Source organism: Cololabis saira, chromosome 19, assembly GCF_033807715.1.
Source record: "Cololabis saira isolate AMF1-May2022 chromosome 19, fColSai1.1, whole genome shotgun sequence".
Lineage (NCBI taxonomy): Eukaryota > Metazoa > Chordata > Actinopteri > Beloniformes > Belonidae > Cololabis > Cololabis saira.
Window position 1 is genome coordinate 5,906,250 of NC_084605.1, and position 20,001 is coordinate 5,926,250.

General features: G+C 38.1%; 2 protein-coding genes across 2 annotated transcripts in view; one reads left to right on the forward strand and one right to left on the reverse strand.

Moving 5' to 3' along the window:
- Positions 1 to 19,194, reverse strand: part of heatr1 (HEAT repeat containing 1) — a 66,664-nt gene extending 47,470 nt beyond the window's left edge. The window contains 6 exon segments of the mRNA XM_061709175.1: positions 952 to 1,092; positions 1,958 to 2,059; positions 4,096 to 4,237; positions 5,921 to 6,137; positions 9,523 to 9,670; positions 19,145 to 19,194. Coding sequence (XP_061565159.1) covers positions 952 to 1,092; positions 1,958 to 2,059; positions 4,096 to 4,237; positions 5,921 to 6,137; positions 9,523 to 9,664 — 744 coding nt within the window. The 5' untranslated portion in view covers positions 9,665 to 9,670; positions 19,145 to 19,194.
- Positions 13,439 to 20,001, forward strand: part of LOC133419762 (SUN domain-containing protein 2-like) — a 103,003-nt gene continuing 96,440 nt past the window's right edge. The window contains exon 1 of the mRNA XM_061709176.1: positions 13,439 to 13,598. The gene's annotated coding sequence lies outside the window, so the exon portion shown is untranslated. The remainder of the gene's footprint in view (positions 13,599 to 20,001) is intronic.

Consider the following 20,001-nt stretch of genomic DNA (forward strand, 5'->3'; position numbering starts at 1 on the left):
TTTTCTTTTTTTCTTTTTTCCCTCTTTTTTTTCTCCTATTTTTTCCTGTTTTTTTTCATCTTTTTTCCCTCTTTGTTCCTTGTTTTTCCTTATTATCATAAAGCATCTTTCTACAAAGAAATGTACATTTTGCGTCTCATTTATTCATCCACACATGCACTAATATACTTGGGAAACAGTTAAGCACCAAATATAATATATTTAATTTTCTCAGATGGTAAAAATAAGAACTTTATTGATCCCACATAGGAGTAATTCATGTTATATCAGCTATAGAGAACAAGGTAGTGCCGAAAAACAATATATATCCCCCCCTCAGAAAAATAAAACAAATAGAGAAACATATTTTCTCATCAATAAAAAATATTTTAAAATTTTCAAGTAACAAAATAACATATTTTAACTATTTTTCAGATTTTTTAAGTTATTTTATTGTCTGAAAAAAGGTTCAAATACGTTATTTGAAAAATTTTAAATATGTTTATGTAAAATATGTTTTGTTGATGAGAAAATATGTTTCTCTATTTTTTCTTATTTTTGTGAGGGGGGGATATATATTGTTTTTTCGGCACTATCTTGTTCTTTATAGCTGATATAACATGAACTACTCCTATGTGGGATCAATAAAATTCTTATTTTTGCCATCTGAGAAAATTAAATATATTATATTTGGTGGCTAACTGTTTCCCAAGTATATTAGTGCGTGTGTGAATGAATAAATGAGACGTAAAACATACATTTCTTTGTAGAAAGACGCTTTATGAAAATAAGTCCATTTACTTGTATTAGTTTACAGCGCAGTCTTGAACATCCAATATGGCGGCGACGTTGACGTACGGCTCAGCGCTCGATGGGGCGTCTACGTTTAAATGTCTATGAGAACCAGACCCAGCGGGTCAGAACCAGAACCAGACCCAGCGGGTCAGAACCAGAACCAGAACCGGGCCGTACCTTCTGCACGTAGGGCAGCAGTTTGGCGATGACGGCGTCAGAAACGTTTTCTGCAGAATCCAGAGCTGCAACGATGGTGGAGGCGAAGAAAGAGAAGATGATCCTCAGCTGAGAGAAGGAGGTGGAGTGTCCGGAGAACGCCTGGGGGGGAGAGGGGGGGGGGGGAGGAGAAGGAGGAGAAGGAGAAGAAAGAAAGATGGAGAAGAAGAAAGATGGATGAAAAGGAGAAGAAGGATGAGGACAGAGGAGAATAAAGGAGGAAGAGGAGGAGGTGAAAGGGGGAGGAGAAGAAAGATGGAGAAGGATAAGAACAATGGAGAAGAAAGAGGAGGAGAAAGAGAAGGATGGAGGAGAAGAAAGAGGAGAAAAAAGATGGAGGAAAAGGAGGTGAAGGAGGAGGAGGAAGAGAAGAAGTTAAATAAAAGCTTGAAGACAAACTTCATGTCAGGTTCTGGACCTGAACATGACCTTTAACCTCCCACTAATGGAGGCCCCGCCCCTACCTGGCTGGACCGGGTCACCAGGCTAAGCCCCGCCCCCTCCACCACTAAGCCCCGCCCCTACCTGGCTGGACCGGGTCACCAGGCTAAGCCCCGCCCCCTCCACTAAGTCCCGCCCCCTCCCTAAGCCCCGCCCCTACCTGGATGGAGCGGGTCACCAGGCTAAGCCCCGCCCCCACCACTAAGCCCCGCCCCCACCACTAAGCCCCGCCCCCACCACTAAGCCCCGCCCCTACCTGGATGGAGCGGGTCACCAGGCTAAGCCCCGCCCCCTCCACTAAGCCCCGCCCCTACCTGGATGGAGCGGGTCACCAACCTAAGCCCCGCCCCCTCCACTAAGCCCCGCCCCTACCTGGATGGAGCGGGTCACCAGGCTAAGCCCCGCCCCCTCCACTAAGCCCCGCCCCCACCACTAAGCCCCGCCCCTACCTGGATGGACCGGGTCACCAGGCTAAGCCCCGCCCCCTCCACTAAGCCCCGCCCCCTCCACTAAGCCCCGCCCCTACCTGGATGGAGCGGGTCACCATGCTGCAGATGAAGTCCATGAAGCTCAGGTCGGAGTAGCAGTGGACGACCAGAACCGCCCTGGAGAGAGGCACGCCGGGTTTCTGGGGGAGACAGAACCATCAGAACCATCAGAACCATCAGAACTATTACAGACTGGAACCACCAGAACCTTCATAGGAGTCCTAGCTGACCAGGACCGGCCCACTAGGTCCTCTGCGACCAGCGGGCCGGGCCGGACTCAGACATTTCCAGCGGGTCGGCCCGGTCCGGACTCACCTGCAGACTCTGGAGCCCAACACAGTCTCACTCCCGACTCGTCAAAACTGACGCTTGGTCAGGAACCTTTAGCGACACCTTACTGACGCAAAAGGTTCCCATCTGCGTCTCTCTCAGACACAAGTGGAATACTATTGATTACAATGTAATCCCGTCTGCGGCTATATGTGACGCTCAGAGCAGGTGATCACCGCGAGCGGTTTCCTCATTCCTCTTTATAAAAAATGCATATACTTCAATTTAAAAGTGTGGTTTGATGACATTTCTAGACAGAAATATGCATTTTTTCCCCACAATCTCTCTTCAGTGAGTGTATATCATGCATGGTTTATTAATCCATCCTACTGCAGGTATACTGAACTAAATGCTCTTGTTTGGAAGTCACACCATATTAAAACAAATTATAAACCACATTAACACTTCATAGAAACAAAATAGATCAAGGGATGAGGTCTGAAAGATCTGTTGAAACGTTGCTTAATACGTTACGGCATTGAACACAACCCTTCCTGTCGGTTAGATAGGCAGCAGGACAAAACGTTAAAATAGCACTAATAAATGCATATATTGATCTTTTCCATCACATACATCTACTCACAATATAAATATACATTTTATGGTCACACTTTGTCTGTTGAAAAATGAGCGGATATCAGGAGCGAGACTGTGTTGTTTGAGGAGAGGTTTAAGTTACAGTGGTCTATGAAGTCTGTCTATGTATCTCCCTCTGCAGAGCATGTTAGGCCTATGCCGACTTCTTTTGATTAAAAGGTCCTATGACGGTCATTTTTTAAGATATGTTTGCATAACCCCGGAGTAGGAATGGGTGATATTTTACGGTTCACGATAAACCGTCAAAAAAATTCCCCATGGTAAGAATTTGTATCTCACGGTAAAAACGATAAATTCCAGTTGATGAAGTTTTTGTGTAACAAACATGGGGGGAGGCGGATCTGAGAGCGAGGAGCTCGTTGTTAAACGAGGCTCCAGCTCCATTATCTGGAACTGGTTTGGATTTAAGAAGAGTGACGAGGAGCAAACATCATCTATTATGTGCAGAGTCTGCAAAAACAGAAGGAAATGGTTGTTACATTTTGATATAACGTTTGACTATTATGAAAAAAAATTGCAATAGTATCTAATTTGTGGCATGTTCCAACCACAGTCTAATTTGCACATTTTATTTATATTAGAAGAGTTTATCACTGATAGGATTTTATTTTCAGTGAACTTTTATTTATTTGTCCTGTTTCTTTATTTATCAGGTTGTATTTTTTCTACTTTGTGATTTTATAAGCTAAGAAAACTTGAAGGACATGGTACTTTAGCTGTTTGAACTGTTATCCCACTGTTTAAGCCATACAGTTTGAATAAATGTTGAATCTGTTCTTTCATTTCAAACTTGTTTCATCTGAGTCATTCCAGTTTTGCAGTACAGGTGTACTCATTTAATTGGTTTTTATTAATTCAATTTAATAGGTGTAGTTTAGTAGTATTTAGTATCTTTTAGAGCAGTGATTTGGCTCCAAAGACTGAATGTGGTGATAGATTTATAGTTAAAAAGGTGGAGTTGAATTGGTATTTTTTTTATCGTCATTTTTATCGTTATCGGGATAAATGACAGAAATTATCGTGATCATTTTTTTAGTCCATACCACCCATCCCTAACCCGCAGACGGGATTACATTGTAATCAATAGTATTCCTCTTGCGTCTGAGAGAGATCTAGATGGGAACCTTTTGCGTCAGTATGTGTCGCTAAAGGCTCCTGACCAAGCGACAGTTTTTGACGAGTCGGGAGTGAGACTGTGTTGTGGAGCCAGTGCCAGTGGTTGGTTCTAGCGGGTCGGCCCGCGACTCACCTGCAGACTGTGGAGCCAGTTCCAGCGGTTGGTTCCGTCCCGGATCTTCAGCAGCTGCAGAACTCTGACGAACACGTTGGTGTCGTGGTACGGCAGCGAGCAGGCCAGCAGGCTGTCCACGTTGTACAGGTGCACGTGGAACCTGGAACCGGGTCACAACCAGAACCAGCATCAGAACCATCTTAATAACCACCACCAACATCAGAACCACCACCATTGATCGGCAACCCATCGGTATCGCCCAATAATGCCCCTATCGGTTTTGATCAGAGTTCTCAAAATAATGGCACCTTTCCACTAGAACCTACTCAGCCCAACTAGGTTTTTTCCACTAGAGGTCTAACGTGCCGAGTTGATACTTTGTCTGTATCTATTCTGCCGAGGTTCTAAGCGGATGAATCGGCTGCATCCGACATCATCACACTACAGGCCACCGATTGGTTGGGGGGTTGGAGTCAGACGTCTGAGTCAGGAGGAGGAAACTCTGACGGAGCTTCTTGTTCATTTTATTCAAGCAGAAGTCTGTTTCATGATCCAACTCTGAGGGTCAGATGTTCATAAACCTGGTGCTGAGGAGAGAATTAAAAAGGGAACTAGACGGAGATAAGGAACAACCAGATCTACCAGGAGCTCTGTCACTTCATAGCTGCTCAGCTACCAACGGACTTTTCAGCAGCGCAGAGACAAACTAACAAAAAAAAAAAAAAGCGTTGCCGCTTGAAGCTTCTCTCTCTCTCATTTTTTAACTTGATATCAAACACAAACCACAGATCCAGCAGCACATCTATCATCTCCTCCAGGTTCTACATCTTTAGTGTTGTCTTTGTTTACATCAGGGGTGTCAAACTCATTTTGCTTGGAGGGCCAGATTTGACCAATTTTTTTCTCGCGGGGCCGCACGCACTTTTTGTAATTTTTTTTTACTATTGTTATCTAATCCAATATCAGTTTAGTTAATTTAAAAGGAAATATGCACTTTGTTCACACTCTAATTATGTAAAATATATTTCTTCAGGATCTTTTCTTGAAATTTCTCCTTTTTTTTTTCAAATTATGTAAGACACTTTTAATATCATTTTACAAAGATAAACAGAAACAAGTATGTTTTTTTTTTATTTTTTTATAGGAAATTTAATTAAAAGCTAAATCTTTCTTATTACACCCGAGAGTGTTTATTTGTGATTTAGAGATTTTTCCAGTATAATTAAGTGTATTTATTTTTTAAAATTGGTGCGGATATTTACGCCAGTGTGCCGAAAAAGTCAGCACTTCTTTTTTAACTGTTTTACTTTGTCACTATCCTCGTATTCAAAACTGAAATTCTCCGAATAAATATCTTCTATCATCTTTTTTAGCAGTGATATTTTTCCTGCAAAAGTATATAATAGTAGTCAATTAATAAAAATAAACGACGTCTACAAAGAAATAAAATCGGCAAATGCTTTCTAGAAAACTAAAAAAATGTCAAATTGCTCTCTTTGTAGAATAACGATGGATTTGTAGAAGAAATATATTATTGGATATGCTGCCGTTCATGGCAATTATTTATGCCTTCCTTTTTAGTAAATTAACATTTCGGTTTTTTGCGTTGGAAACTTCTCGCGGGCCGCACATTTGACACCCCTGGTTTAGATACACAATCAAATACGTCACAGTAGCTTCACTCCAACCTCCTACTTCTGCTTTGGTTGCTGAATTGTAGTGGAAAATAAAATTGAGATGAGTAGAGCTGAATAGGTGCTGGTGGAAAAGTGTCATTAGTGACCCCTCTTTGAGCATTTCTCCAAAGAAAAGTTAATTTAGTTCGGCGGCGGCGGCGTCGTACCGGTGCACCAGCCACTCCAGGCACTTGAGGGCGGGCTTGAGCAGGAAGTAGGGGCAGAGCCGGGTCAGGAACAGCGAGATCCCGGCGTCCAGCTTGTCGTTGACCTCCCGGGACTGGACGCTGCGCTCCAGCGTCACCGAGGCCGGGCTGAACAGCGTGTCCTGGAACTCCAGGAAGGCCGGTTCGATTCCCAGCAGCTCCTCCAGCCCGGTGCAGCCTGGAAGAGAGGAGGGGAGGCTCAGAGACTGGACTTTTATTTATTTAACCTTTATTTAACCTTTATTTAACCTGGTACGTCAGTTGAGAACAGTTTCTCATTTACTTGGGCAAGACGCAGCACAAAGAGTCACATACAATCACAGTGAAACAAACACGATATATAAAAAACACACAACACATTAAACATATCAGTAAAAAGTGGTAGCGCTGGAGCGGAAGTAGGCCTGTGTTGAAAAGATCGATTCTCAGATTTTAAATCGATTCTCATATTAATTCCCAAAAATCGATTCATATGTCTAAAGTTTAAAATTTAAATCGATTTAAAAAAAAAACAACGTTTTTTTTTCATCATTCCATTACAACTTTTGGTACTTTTTTTGTTTATGCCCAAAAAAGAGAAAGGATATTTTGTTGGACACGAGAATAACTGGTGCCATGTTTTTGCCTTTAAATATGTTTAAAGGTATAAAAACATTAAAGTTTTCATTTATAATTGCATACATTGTCATAAATGGGGAAAAAATAAAAGCGATTTCCTCCGTCTCTGTTTCCTCCCTGGATCTGTTTGGTAATTCTGACCCACATGATGTTTCTGTTTCAGTTCTATCAGCATTCTGGGAGGTGATTGGTCCTTACAGCATCATTAGTTGCCAATACTTGCTGTTGAACCTCAATATAATACTATTATTAATATGTTGCAGAACTACACAGTTATTTAATTCATGCAACAGCTGAAAAATCTGTTTTAATAACACTAACCCAAATCAATATCGGATCGAATCAAATCTTGATAATCGATTCTGAATCTTAAGAATCGGAATCGAATCGATTCTTGATATTTGAATCGATCCCCAGCCCTATCCGGAAGAGTTACAAACATGTGCAATGATCCCAGATGAATGTTGGGAGTGTATTTTTGAAGGAGGAGAATGGGATGAATGTGTGAAGTTTAAGTATTTGTAGATGATTCCAACCACTAGCAGCAGAGAACTGGAATTAATTATGACCAAAGGAGGTAATTAGTTAATGGCCACGGTTACATGATGTTTTTTAATTCGGAATTATTCATTCCGAATTAAATAATTCACAATTAAACTATTTTCCTTCGAGTTTACATGGAAATAGTAATTCTGAATTGAGGTTTACATGGAAAACATGTTTGATGGTCTTTCTCCAATTCCTCTCCAGGTCTGGGGGTTGGGAAGGTTCTGATTGGATAGGGGGGGGGGCGGAAGTTAAACTACCGGAAGAAAAACTAACTTAGCCGCTAAAACTTTGAAAAACTCACCATTTTTATGTTTCCATCTGTTCTTTTAATGATTTCTATTTATTAAATAAATGGTCTCTGCTCTTGACCAGCGTTTACTGCGTGCTGCATCTTGAAACTTTGTTTGGAAAACAAGCCCAGTGGAATATAAGATCATGGAGACAGACGGGCGAGGGGACGAGCAGAAAGAAAGACCGGAATTAATTTAAAGAGGAATGAGTGTAAACATGATCGCTGAATTATTTTATTCAGATTTAAAATCGGAATAAACCAGCCACTTACTTCGGAATTAAGTTTAATTCGGAATGGACATTTTCATTCGGAGTTAGGTGTTTACATGGTCATTTTTAATCGGATTTAATTTTAATTCTGAATTAAACTTCCCATGTAAACGCACTCAATCACAGTGAAACAAACACGATGTATAAAAAACACACAACACATTAAAAATATGAGTAAAAAGTGGTAGCGCTGGTCCGGAAGAGTTACAAACATGTGCAATGATCCCAGATGAATGTTGGGAGTGGATTTCTGAAGGAGGAGAATGGGATGAATGTGTGAAGTTTGAGTCTTTGCAGATGAGAACTGGAATTAATTATGACCAAAGGAGGTAATTAGTTAATGTAACTGCTTGAACATACAGGTAGGTTCAGATTACTGATGTTTTTACTCTTTTTTTTTTTATCAAGGTTTCTATTTAGTTTTACAAGTTATAGTTTACAATTTAACATAAGTTCAACTATTTTTACTCATTTTAAATCGGATTTAATTGTAATTCTGAATTAAAGAGGAATTAAACTTCCCATGTAAACACACTCATTAAGTAGTGAGCCAAGAGATGATGGGGTAATTCTAGTGGTGGTTTTGGAGATGAAGTGATACCAGTGATGGAGGTTAAAAGGAGCACCTGTAACAAAGCGGATGGCGGTGTGGTAGATGATATTATTATTATTATTATTATTATTATTATTATTGTGGTAGATAATATTATCATTATTATTATTGTGGTAGATGATATTATTATTATTATTATTATTATTATTATTATTGTGGTAGATAATATTATCATTATTATTATTGTGGTAGATGATATTATTATTATTATTATTATTATTATTATTGTGGTAGATTATATTATTATTATTATGGTGGTAGATTATATTATTATTATTATGGTGGTAGATTATATTATTATTATTATTATTATTATTATTATTATTATAGTGGTAGATGATATTATTATTATTATTATTGTGGTAGATGATATTATTATTATTATTATAGTGGTAGATATTATTATTATTATTATTATTATTATTATTATTATTATAGTGGTAGATGATATTATTATTATTATTATTGTTGTGGTAGATGATATTATTATTATTATTATTGTGGTAGATGATATTATTATTATTATTATTATTATTATTATTATTATTATTATTATAGTGGTAGATGATATTATTATTATTATTATTGTGGTAGATTATATTATTATTATTATTATAGTGGTAGATGATATTATTATTATTATTATTGTGGTAGATGATATTATTATTATTATTATAGTGGTAGATATTATTATTATTATTATTATTATTATAGTGGTAGATGATATTATTATTATTATTATTGTGGTAGATGATATTATTATTATTATTATAGTGGTAGATATTATTATTATTATTATTATTATTATAGTGGTAGATGATATTATTATTATTATTGTTGTGGTAGATGATATTATTATTATTATTATTATGGTAGATGACGTCAAGTTTATTGAGAAGGGTTTTGGAGGTAGACCTGTATTCTATATCACCGTAATCTAGAATTGGGAGGATTGTCACTTTAACCAGAGCTTTGCAGAGCGGGTGAAAGATGCTTTATTACGGAACAAAAAACATATTCTAGATCTGACTTTAGAGAGTAATGTATTCATGTGGACCAGATACCCAGATATTTGTAGGAATTGACAAATCGGAGTACTGATCCATCCAGGAAGGAGATATTGAAATGTGATACGTGAATGTGCGAACTGCCTGCAGCAGAAGTAATGTTGTTTATATAGATTTTAACAGGGACCGGGACCGGTACCGGTACCGGGACCTACCGAGGGCGTAGAAGGTGCTCCGGTCCATGGCGGCGGCGTCTTTGGGGTCGAAGAGCACGGAGGCCACATCTCTGCGGGTCAGCAGGTCGCCGTCGCTCTGCGGCAGAGCCAGCCGCTTCAGCTGGTGGGCCAGAGACGTCATGGTGTCCTGGTGGGGAGGGACGTCACACTGGTGTCTCGCTCTGTCGTCTCACTGGTGTCTCGCTCTGTCGTCACACTGGTGTCTCGCTCTGACGTCTCACTGGTGTCTCGCTCTGTCGTCTCACTGGTGTCTCGCTCTGACGTCAGAGGGAGGAAAGCAAAGCCTTTATGGTCATTTTACACCTGCATGTTATTTAAGTCTCAAATTAGAATGGAAACCCGACAATTAGCCTTGCTACCTTTGATTGATACGACAGTTGGCAAAATTTGCCTATCCTGCAACCATAATAAGAATAATAAAACAATTAGAACTTTATTTAAAAGGGATATCTCTTCAGTTCCATACGTGATCCCATATTGGAATAAATATGTAAAAAATATTAACTGGAAGAAGGTCTGGCTCTCATCCAACCAATATCTGGTGACAAACAGAGTTAAAGAAATTTCATTTAAGTTCATTAATAAATTCTATTCTACAAATGATCACATTGTAAAAAGATTCAAAAGAAATGTCGATTCAAAATGTACTTTTTGTTCTGCAAATTCTGAAACAAAGACTCACTTATTCTGGCTGTGCCCCATTGTTTAAACCTTTTGGAGTGATATGGGTAATTTTGTGTCTGAAAGCATTGGAACTGATTTCAAATTATTTTGGAAGGATGTGTTGTTTGGTGTTTTTGACCATGTAACAATTAGAACAAAGCCAAAAGAATATCATATTAATTTGTTGATTATCCTCGCAAAATTCCACATCCACAAATCCAAATTCTTACACAAAAAACCCTCTTTTTTTACTTTTCAATGTGAATTAAAACAGTACCTGGACTCTATTAAGTTTTCTATTAATTCAAAAGCAATCAAAACCATAAATGTATGTAAATGTTTTGGCTTTCTGTTATAATTTCATCCCCCCTGGCTGGTTATAATGTGCTTTTTGTTTTGTTTTTTATTTGAGTTATACTCTATATATGTTATAATTCAACTTGAAATTGCATAATGTGAAGATTTGTAATCATTGTACTTTTTGCAAATGTTTTGCAAAAATCTTTTTGGTAATTTTACATCCCGCTTGCAGCCAGACTGTTTGGTTCAGTGGCATAAAATAAAATAATAATAAAAATTAAAGTATAAAAAATACAATATAATTTAATTAAATAGAGTAAAAGAACATATGTTTACTTTGCGTGGGGAATATTGCGCAAGATTACACAAGTGATCAAAGTGACATACAGCGAAATTGGCATAAAATTTAAAAAAAGTATAAAAAATAGAATATTATTTAAATAAAGTAAAAAGAACATATGTTTAATTTGCATGGGAGAATGTTTGGCAGGATTGTAGAAGTGATCAAAGTGACTTTTTTTTGTTTTTTATAGACAAACAGGGGTTTTTATAAAGTGCAAACTATAAAAGTATCACAGTATTTAAAATCAGGCAAACAAAAGTGCCAAAAAGAGGAGCAAGGACTGAGCATCAAAAAAGCAGAAAACAAGATATATCGTCACAAATCTTTTTATGCCATTTTGTTGGAGTCTATTTTTCTTAGGGATAAGAAGAATAATTTAAAATCATTTAAAAACAAATCAAAGCCGGGTTAGCTATCCCTCCACTTACTACACTGAATATGATATTTACCCATGAGAATAACTATATTTATTAAGTCAGATAGAGATATCAAAGACTGGTATGTCCTCTATTCTATTCTAAATAGTAACCAGTTTCTTAATTCTAACCAGAAGTTTCTGGACACAGGAAACAGGAAAAACATATGTTCTAAAGTTTAATCTGCTACATTACAGAAAACACATTGATCAACTTCGAACTTTAATGTTTTTTTAAGGAATTCTGCAACCGGGGCCATCTAATTAGAGCTTTTATCAACATAGACACAGTTATTTTCTCATTCTCTTGAGGTTTAAATCCACGGGAATGATGCATTTATAAGCTCCTACCTGTTTTCTCGAGCCTCCTCTGAAAACACGTGTAAATCGGTGGCACCACAAGCCCCGTAGACCGGTCTACTTCCGGTTCACGGCGCTAGCCCTCTTCGATTGAGATGATACCTACCGCGTACTTCCGTCTTCGCCTCATCCACGTTTACCTCAAGTAAATGACAACAAATGCCCCATAAGGAAATCTTATTTTAGTGTAGAATATAAAAAGTTAGTTTTATATTAATTCCAGCGGTCAGCTCTGTCACATGAAGGTTCCTGGTTCATTATTATTATTTTTTTTAAATTCTTTATTTCATTCATTGATAAAATAAAACAACAAACTATTTAATATAAACACAAACGTTCCTAAATTGTGAATGAAAGGGAGCAGAAAGAAGAAGAATCTTATTTAAAATGTCCCTTTTACCCAAGAAATCAATTTACAAAGAACGTAAATAAAAAAATTAAAAAAACAACAAAGTAAATAAAAAATAAAAATAAAATAGCCAAGTTACAATTCAGTTAATACCATTCAACAACAACAATCGATGTTTATACCTTTCATGACAATGCGTACGTCAATCAAACTTAACTAACATATTTCATTATATTTCCTTAACATACAGGCTTTAATTGTTCTTTTGAATGTAATGTTTGATTTGGATTCTTTATTTTCTTTATTCAGATTGTTCCATAAACTGATTCATTTTACAGAAACACAACGTTCCATCAATTTAGTCCTGAATCTTGTTTTCTTTTTTTTTAAATCTCTGTTCCTTTTAAGTTATATTTGCTTTCTCTTTTTTCAAATCTTTTCTGAATGTTGATTGGTAAAGTTTTCTTATGAGCTTTAAACATAATTTGCAGAATACTATAGTCTACTAATTCATGAAATTTAACTGAAGGAATAATGGATTTGTTGGATCTCTATATCGTTTTCTACTGATTATTCTTATGGCTCTTTTTTGCAAAATTGTTCTCCTCCGAGCACCTGTCTTGTTATGTGTGGACTTTCAGATTTAAACACACGCAAGAGTTTCACTAAATAGCTCCCAAAAGCCTTAAACATCTTCAAACTTTAAAATGAATAACTGTATTATCTTAAGTATGAATCCAATAAGCGATAATAAGTATGTTCATTCTGCTTATTTAAAAAAATGAAAAAGATGTTGGTAGTTTATCTTCTAGTTTTTAAATCGATAGAATTAAATGGTGAGAACGGGAAGCATTTTCAAGGTTTTATGTTGGATAAAAGAAGGCATTTCTAACTGTTTCACAAGGTTATCGAGGAACCAATCAAGCCAAGTTAATTGACACTATTCAAAGGGCTTTACATTAAAGGATTTAATGCATTAAAAGTAAAATAGTTTAAAATCAGAAATTAAAGACAGACAGACATAAGTTAAAAAAGAAATAAACAAATAAGATGCAAGAAATACATGTAGCAGTGCACTGTGAGCAGCTATACATAAAAAGTGTTCAACTTTGACTTAAAGCAACTGAGAGTTTCAGCAGCCCTGATGCATTCTGGGAGTTTGTTCCACAAACTGAAAAAACCTGAAAGATGCCTCATCGTGTTTGGTTCTAACTCCAGGTTTCTGGGTCCAGAAAGAAATAAAAAAGAAACAAACTAATTTTGTCAGTTAGATTGCACACTTTTATCCCAAGCGGACTGCTCTCTTAGATAAGTATCCGTTATTCTCCAAGATAAACAACAGGACGCGGAGGGGGGAGGGAACCATCTTGCCGTGATTGTAGAGCCTTTGGACCATGGATATTGCGCTCCGCCACGCGGTGGCGCTGACGAGGTTATAAAAGCCGCACAGCCGTCAGTATCAGATTTTCCGTCAGTGTCGCGGTTTTCCCCGATAACCTGGATGTTTGGCTGATAATGCCTGTGTTTTTGTGGACTTTCGAGCGAAGTTTCCCTATTTAAACGGTGGTTTAATTTCGCCCTCGACGTCAGTCTCCAGCCGGAGTCACCGCGGAGCTCTGCTGCCGGTAAAACACACTTTCCTTTTTCACTGTTTTTCTAAACTTTAATTTCATTTTTTCCTGCGTTTCACTCAGATAAAGTTAACTTTAGCAAACCTAAAGTTTGTTTTTTCGCGGGGTCCCGCCCTTTGACGAATCTGATTGGCTCTCCAATACGTCACTCATCCGAGCTCGTCGCTGATTGGCTGGCGGCGGCCGGCTGTCATTTAAACCCTGCAGACACGTGTGTTGTTGAAGATGAGCGAGTTTTGGGTCGGAATCGAACCCAAACCCGGTGCTGTTGGGTCAGAAACTCACCTGTAACCAGTACTCGAGTTGTAAAAAAAAGAATCGGGGGGATGGTGGATTTTATCATATGGGGATAAATAATTTGTGCTGATTACAAATAATATGATATATATCAAATAATAGCAGTGACCAAAACACCTGCAGAAATTCTGCAGGAATGACATAGCAGCAGTTAAATGCAGCCTTCTGTAATCTTTAAATATCCACTGGGCTTACATCAAATACATCAAAACACAACAATAAAAAACACTTTTCTGAACTTATCAATATGACTCTGTCCTTCACAGGATAAGTAACATGGATCACTGCAAAAACTCACAATCTTAACAAGAATATTTGTCTTATTTCTAGTTAAAATGTCTCATTTTAGTAAAAAAAAAAATCTCATTACAATTACAACAAGACTCATCACTGGAAAAAAAAACAATTTTCACCTGTTTCAAGTAGATTTTCACTTAGAACATTTTGAGTGTATTTCTATCTTCTATTCTATTCAGACTATGAGTTGAGGAAAATAAAAAAAATTGAGTGTATTACCCACATACTATGAGCTGAGGAATATTAAAAATTATGAGTGTATTTCCCACAGACTATGAGTTGAGGAAAATAGACAATTAAAACATTTAAAAATATAACTTAAATATTTTGGTGTAATCAGTTACACAACAATTTTTGAGTTCTGTGAACTTATTCGGGTTAACAGTGCAGGATAAGTAAGATGGATCACTGCAAAAACTCAAAATCTTAACAAGAATATTTGTCTTATTTCTAGTTAAAATGTCTCATTTTAGTAAAAAAATCTCATTACACTTAAAACAAGACTCATCACTGGAAAAAACAAAAAATTTCACCTGTTTCAAGTAGATTTTCACTTGAAATAAGTAGGAAAAGATTTTGCTCGTATGAGAAGATAAATCTTGTCCCACTGGCAGATTTTCCTACTTATTTCAAGTGAAAATTTACTTGAAACAGGTGAAAATTGTCAAATAAGTTATTTTTCTGGTGATGACTCTAAATGTTGAAATAGCAGTAAAACCACATTCATTGATGAAATGACATAAGGGATGGAAAGGGGGGATGGCAGTTTTACAGCGGGGATGATTTGGACCGTTTTTATTTCAGGGGGGGATGATTTGGACCGTTTTTATTTCAGGGGGGGATGATTTGGACCGTTTTTATTTCAGGGGGGGATGATTTGGACCGTTTTTATTTCAGGGGGGATGATTTGGACCGTTTTTATTTCAGGGGGGGAGGGTGCCATCCCCCTTAAATCCCCCTCAACTCCAGTACTGCCTGTAACCCGATCATTTACCCCCCGAGGGGCAGATTCACGCTGCAGGACGAACTCTGTCAGAGTTCATGTTTGATATAGTTATTAACGACAATAAAAGGTTGTTTTTTACCCATTTTATTCCATTTTAGTATTTTTTTATTTCACATCATTGAAATTGTACAAGAAGGAAATAACATTTGTTTTAAATGATCAGTATCATCGCTAGTCACTAGAATAAGAAGAATAAGCTTTATGAAGTATGAACATGCCAGACAGGAAATTTTTCCTTTTTTTTTCGTTTTTTTTCTGCTCACTGAATACAGATTTAAATAGTTACAAACAGTAATAGACAAATGTGGCTCTTATTAACATATATACAGGACTGTCTCAGAACATTAGAATATTGTGATTTTCTGTAATGCAATTACAAAAACAAAAATGTCATACATTCTGGATTCATTACAAATCAACTGAAATATTGCTAGCCTTTTGTTATTTTAATATTGCTGATCATGGTTTACAGCTTAAGAAAACTCAAATATTCTATCTCAAAAAATGAGAATATTCTGGGAATCTTAATCTTAAACTGTAAACCATAATCAGCAATATTAAAATAATAAAAGGCTTGTAATATTTCAGTTGATTTGTAATGAATCCAGAATGTATGACATTTAGTTTTTTTTAATTGCATTACAGAAAATAAAGAACTTTATCACAATATTCTAAGTGTGCGTGCGTGCGTGCGTGCGTGCGTGCGTGCGTGCGCAGGAATATTTGAGTTTTATTCACTTTCCCTCATGCAGTTGGTCGGGACGTTTGATTGACAGCTGTCAATCAAACAGTTTGTCCTTCGGTCCAGATGTTGAGGAAATGAATCCATTTATTCATGCTTTTATTTTGTCAAAACCTGTTGACATCTTTGAGTCCAAATAATGCACTTCTTCCTCTTTCAGCGTATTTCTGGATAAACTACATTGATTTAAATTCTCAGCTTTTCCTGCTCTCAAAGACGCCGTCTGTGAACAGTAACCTTTTAGTTCCTGTTGGGGTTTCGACAGATGTGGACAGATGTGAGGCGTCTAAAGACGTTGAGTTTTCAGTTGAACTTGGTAAATGGATAAATCTAAACGTGACTGATATAAATCCCTGTCTTGATGCAGTGATTTCTTTCTAAATGGCTTTTTAAGAAATAAAACCAACATCTGTCTCTGGAGTCTCAGAGTCAAACACCGATGTGGAATCAAATGGTCGACACCAAACTCTCGGGTCTCAGATACGAGGAGTCCCTGAACCGGGTCGTACCTTCTTCTTTCTTTCACTCTCTCTCTTTGGCCACGGTTACATGATGTTTTTTAATTCGGAATTAATTATTCCAAATTAAATAATTCCGATTTAAACAATTTTCCTTCGAGTTTACATGGAAACATGGTTCTGCGTCAAATCGACGCCGTGCCCACGCCGTGCGTCGACGCAGACCACACGCCATCACTGACGCCGTCACTGACACGTCTCCCAAAAATTGTAACTACGCGTCGAGGCGATGCAGACAACACGCAGAAGGAGAGAGCTGTGATTGGTTCGCTTGGTAGCAACGCGTTTCCGGTTTGAAGCAGTAGTGAACTTTCAGCGCTCTTTTCTTCATGTGTGTGTGTGTGTTTTTTTTTTTTGGTTTTGTTTTTTGCACAATAGTTGTCCTTATCTCTTTGATTCACTGTGACCGGAAAAGTCGGATAAACCATTCAGGAAAAGATCGCTAACTAGCGGTCGCGGGGGGTACAGCACCGCAGAGAAATGGAGTGACGGAGAAGTCTGAAGGGTTCACGATGGCGTCACGGTGACGGCGTAGGCACGGCGTCGATTTGACGCAGAACCATAACTCAGGCTTTAGCCGCTACAACTTTGAAAAGCTCACAATTTTGATGTTTCCTGTTTCCATCTGTTCTTTTAATTATTTCCAGGTCCTCCAAGCTATTTATTAAATAAATGGTCTCTGCTCTTGACCGGGCGTTTACTGCGTGCTGCCATCTTGAAACTTTGTTTGGAAAACAAGCCCATCGCGGAATATAAGCGTCATGGAGACAGACGGGCGAGGGAACGAGCAGAAAGAAAGACCGGCGGTGCGTCCGAAAAGCCAGACTAAAAAGTATATACTAAAAAGTATGCTTAAATTCGGCACACTTTTGAGTTAATATCAGTAGTGTGCATTAATTCGGACGTACTATTAAGAGCACACGTCACTTCCTGCCGTTGGGAGGGAGGGGAGTTGTTACCATGGTAACCTGTCACACCAGTAGCACCGCTCCGCTCTTTCCCGTTTATTCTGGTCGAAACAAGATGACATTATATAATATTACTATATATGAATATTATAATATTAATATTATATAATCATATTATTATACTTAATATTATACTTATGACATATACATATCACTTAGCAACCAAACGCCGCTGCATTGCATTGTGGGAAGTTTCTGCTCGGCTAGTGTCCATCAATCCACACTAAAACATTTCTCCAGAATGAGTATGGATAGTACATACTATTGTGTACGTTCTAATGTTTCGGACGCAATAAAAAATCTCACATACTCATTTTGCTACTCATTAGGGTGGAAGTGTGGAATTTCGGACGCAGCCCGGAATTAATTTAAAGTGGAATAATATGGAGCCAAATCAGGGCCAAAAGTTTTGCTAATTTGAAAATAAAATTTGAACCTGAATTTTTTTTTTTACAGTTTCAATTTAATTTTTTTCAGTATCAAATCTTTTTTTCAGTTTCAAATCCTTTTTTTTTCAGTTTCACATCTTTTTTTTCCAGTTTCAAATCTTTTTTTTTTTCAGTTTCACATCTTTTTTTTTCAGTTTCAAATTTTTTTTTCAGGTTCAGACTTTTGGCCCTGATCTGGCGTGGGGGGCGTGGCATCAACTGAGAGGGGCGTGGCATCATGAGTGACATCGTACTTGGTAGCATGTGGAAGTGGGAAATGTCAAACTTTAAAGTGTGGAGGTTGAACTGTACAGTCTGGCATAGTTTATTGCTTTTATACTGCGATTGGTGCCAAGTACGGTCTAAAACAGCTTTTTAAACAGAAATGTGTCACTAATATCAGTTTTTTCCACTGCCAATCACGTGAATATAGTGTATATACAGTGTTGAATCATACTTCTACTGATAACTTCTGCAACCTACGTTTCCTGAAGGCAACATGACTGAGGAACGTCCCCCGCCTTCTCTGTTCTGCTGTCACTCATGATGCCACGCCCCTCAGTTGATGCCACGCCCCCCACGCCAGATCCGGGCCAAAAGTCTGAACCTGAAAAAAAAAATTGAGACTGAAAAAAAAAAGACGTGAAACTGAAAAAAAAAGATTTGAAACTGAAAAAAAGATTTTAAACTGAAATAAAAAGATTTGAAACTGAAAAAAATTAAATTGAAACTGTAAAAAAAAAATTCAGGTTCAAATTTTATTTTCAAATTAGCAAAACTTTTGGCCCTGATTTGGCTCCATAGAATAAGTGTATACATGACATTAAAATCGGAATAAACCAGCCACTTACTTTGGAATTAAGTCTAATTCGGAATGGCCATTTTCATTAGGAATTAGGTGTTTACATGGTAATTTTTACTCCTTTTTAAATTGGATTTAATTTTAATTCTGAATTAAAAAGGAATTACATTTCCCATGTAAACGCCCTGTATCTCTCTTTCTTTCTTTCTCTCTCTGTGGGCGGAGTCTGACCGGGTCACTGAGCTGCGACAGGAACAGGAAGTGTGTTCAGGTTGAAGTGGAAGCCGGCCGGCTGTCACATGGAGCGAGTGTGTGTGTGTGAGTGTGTACACATGAGTGTGTGTGAGTGTGTGTGTGTGTGTCCATGAGTGTGTGTGAGGGGGTGAGGGAGTGAGGGAGGAGTGAGTCTCTCTCTCTCTCCGGGCTCATGAGCGATGAGGACGAGGGTCTGCACAGTTGGGGCTGGACTGACCTGTACGTACCTCCTTCTTCTTCTGTGGTGCCGTATGTAGGTCGGGAGGATTATGGGCTGGAATCACACCTGTACCCGGAGAACCGGGTCGAGAACCGGGCCAACCGGTCCTTTTACAAGGTCGGCCGGGTCGGGCTGAAAGGCTCCGGTTACCATGGAAACTATCAGCTGATACTAACGTTTTAAGCTCATTAAAGTCACTCAGGAACTGGGTTTGTTTAATCTCCCAATCTATTTAACCTGGGTGACTGAAGGGGGCGTGGCATAGCCGGGGTGGGCGGGGCAACCCCCGGAAGTGGGCGTGGTATGTCCAGGTGGGCGTGGCGGTGGGAGGAGCCACAAAAATGAAACGCAAAGACAACTTTTTCATGAAAACATGAAGCATAACCGCGTTTACGCCTTTGTTTTGTCTGTTTTACTTGAAGAATTCATGCGTTTAAGTATTTAGCACTTATAAAGTTTTAATAAATAAATGTAAATAAATAAAAATAAATGTTTTAATAAAATAATCTTAGCTCTAATTCAGGTAGTGTGTCTTGAAAAATGAAGTAAAGTGACAGAAATCTAAATATTTGACCTTATTTTTTATTTAAATTTGAGTAGTTTTTAGTGAAAATGATTTTAAAATCGTGGATTTGAGATAAATCTTGATGGGATGGATGGGGGGCGGGGGGCAGCGTCAGGTGTTTTAGTTGTCGTGGAAACCGTCCTGGTGGGTTCTGAGCGGCCCGGGACCGGAAGGTCCAGAAGGTCGTAGCTTCGGCGTTGCTCCGGTTGTCACGGTGACGGGTGATGTGTGTCTGACCGGCACTGACTACGTTTACATGCAGTCAAAATTCGGGTTATTGCTAATATTCTGGTTACTGA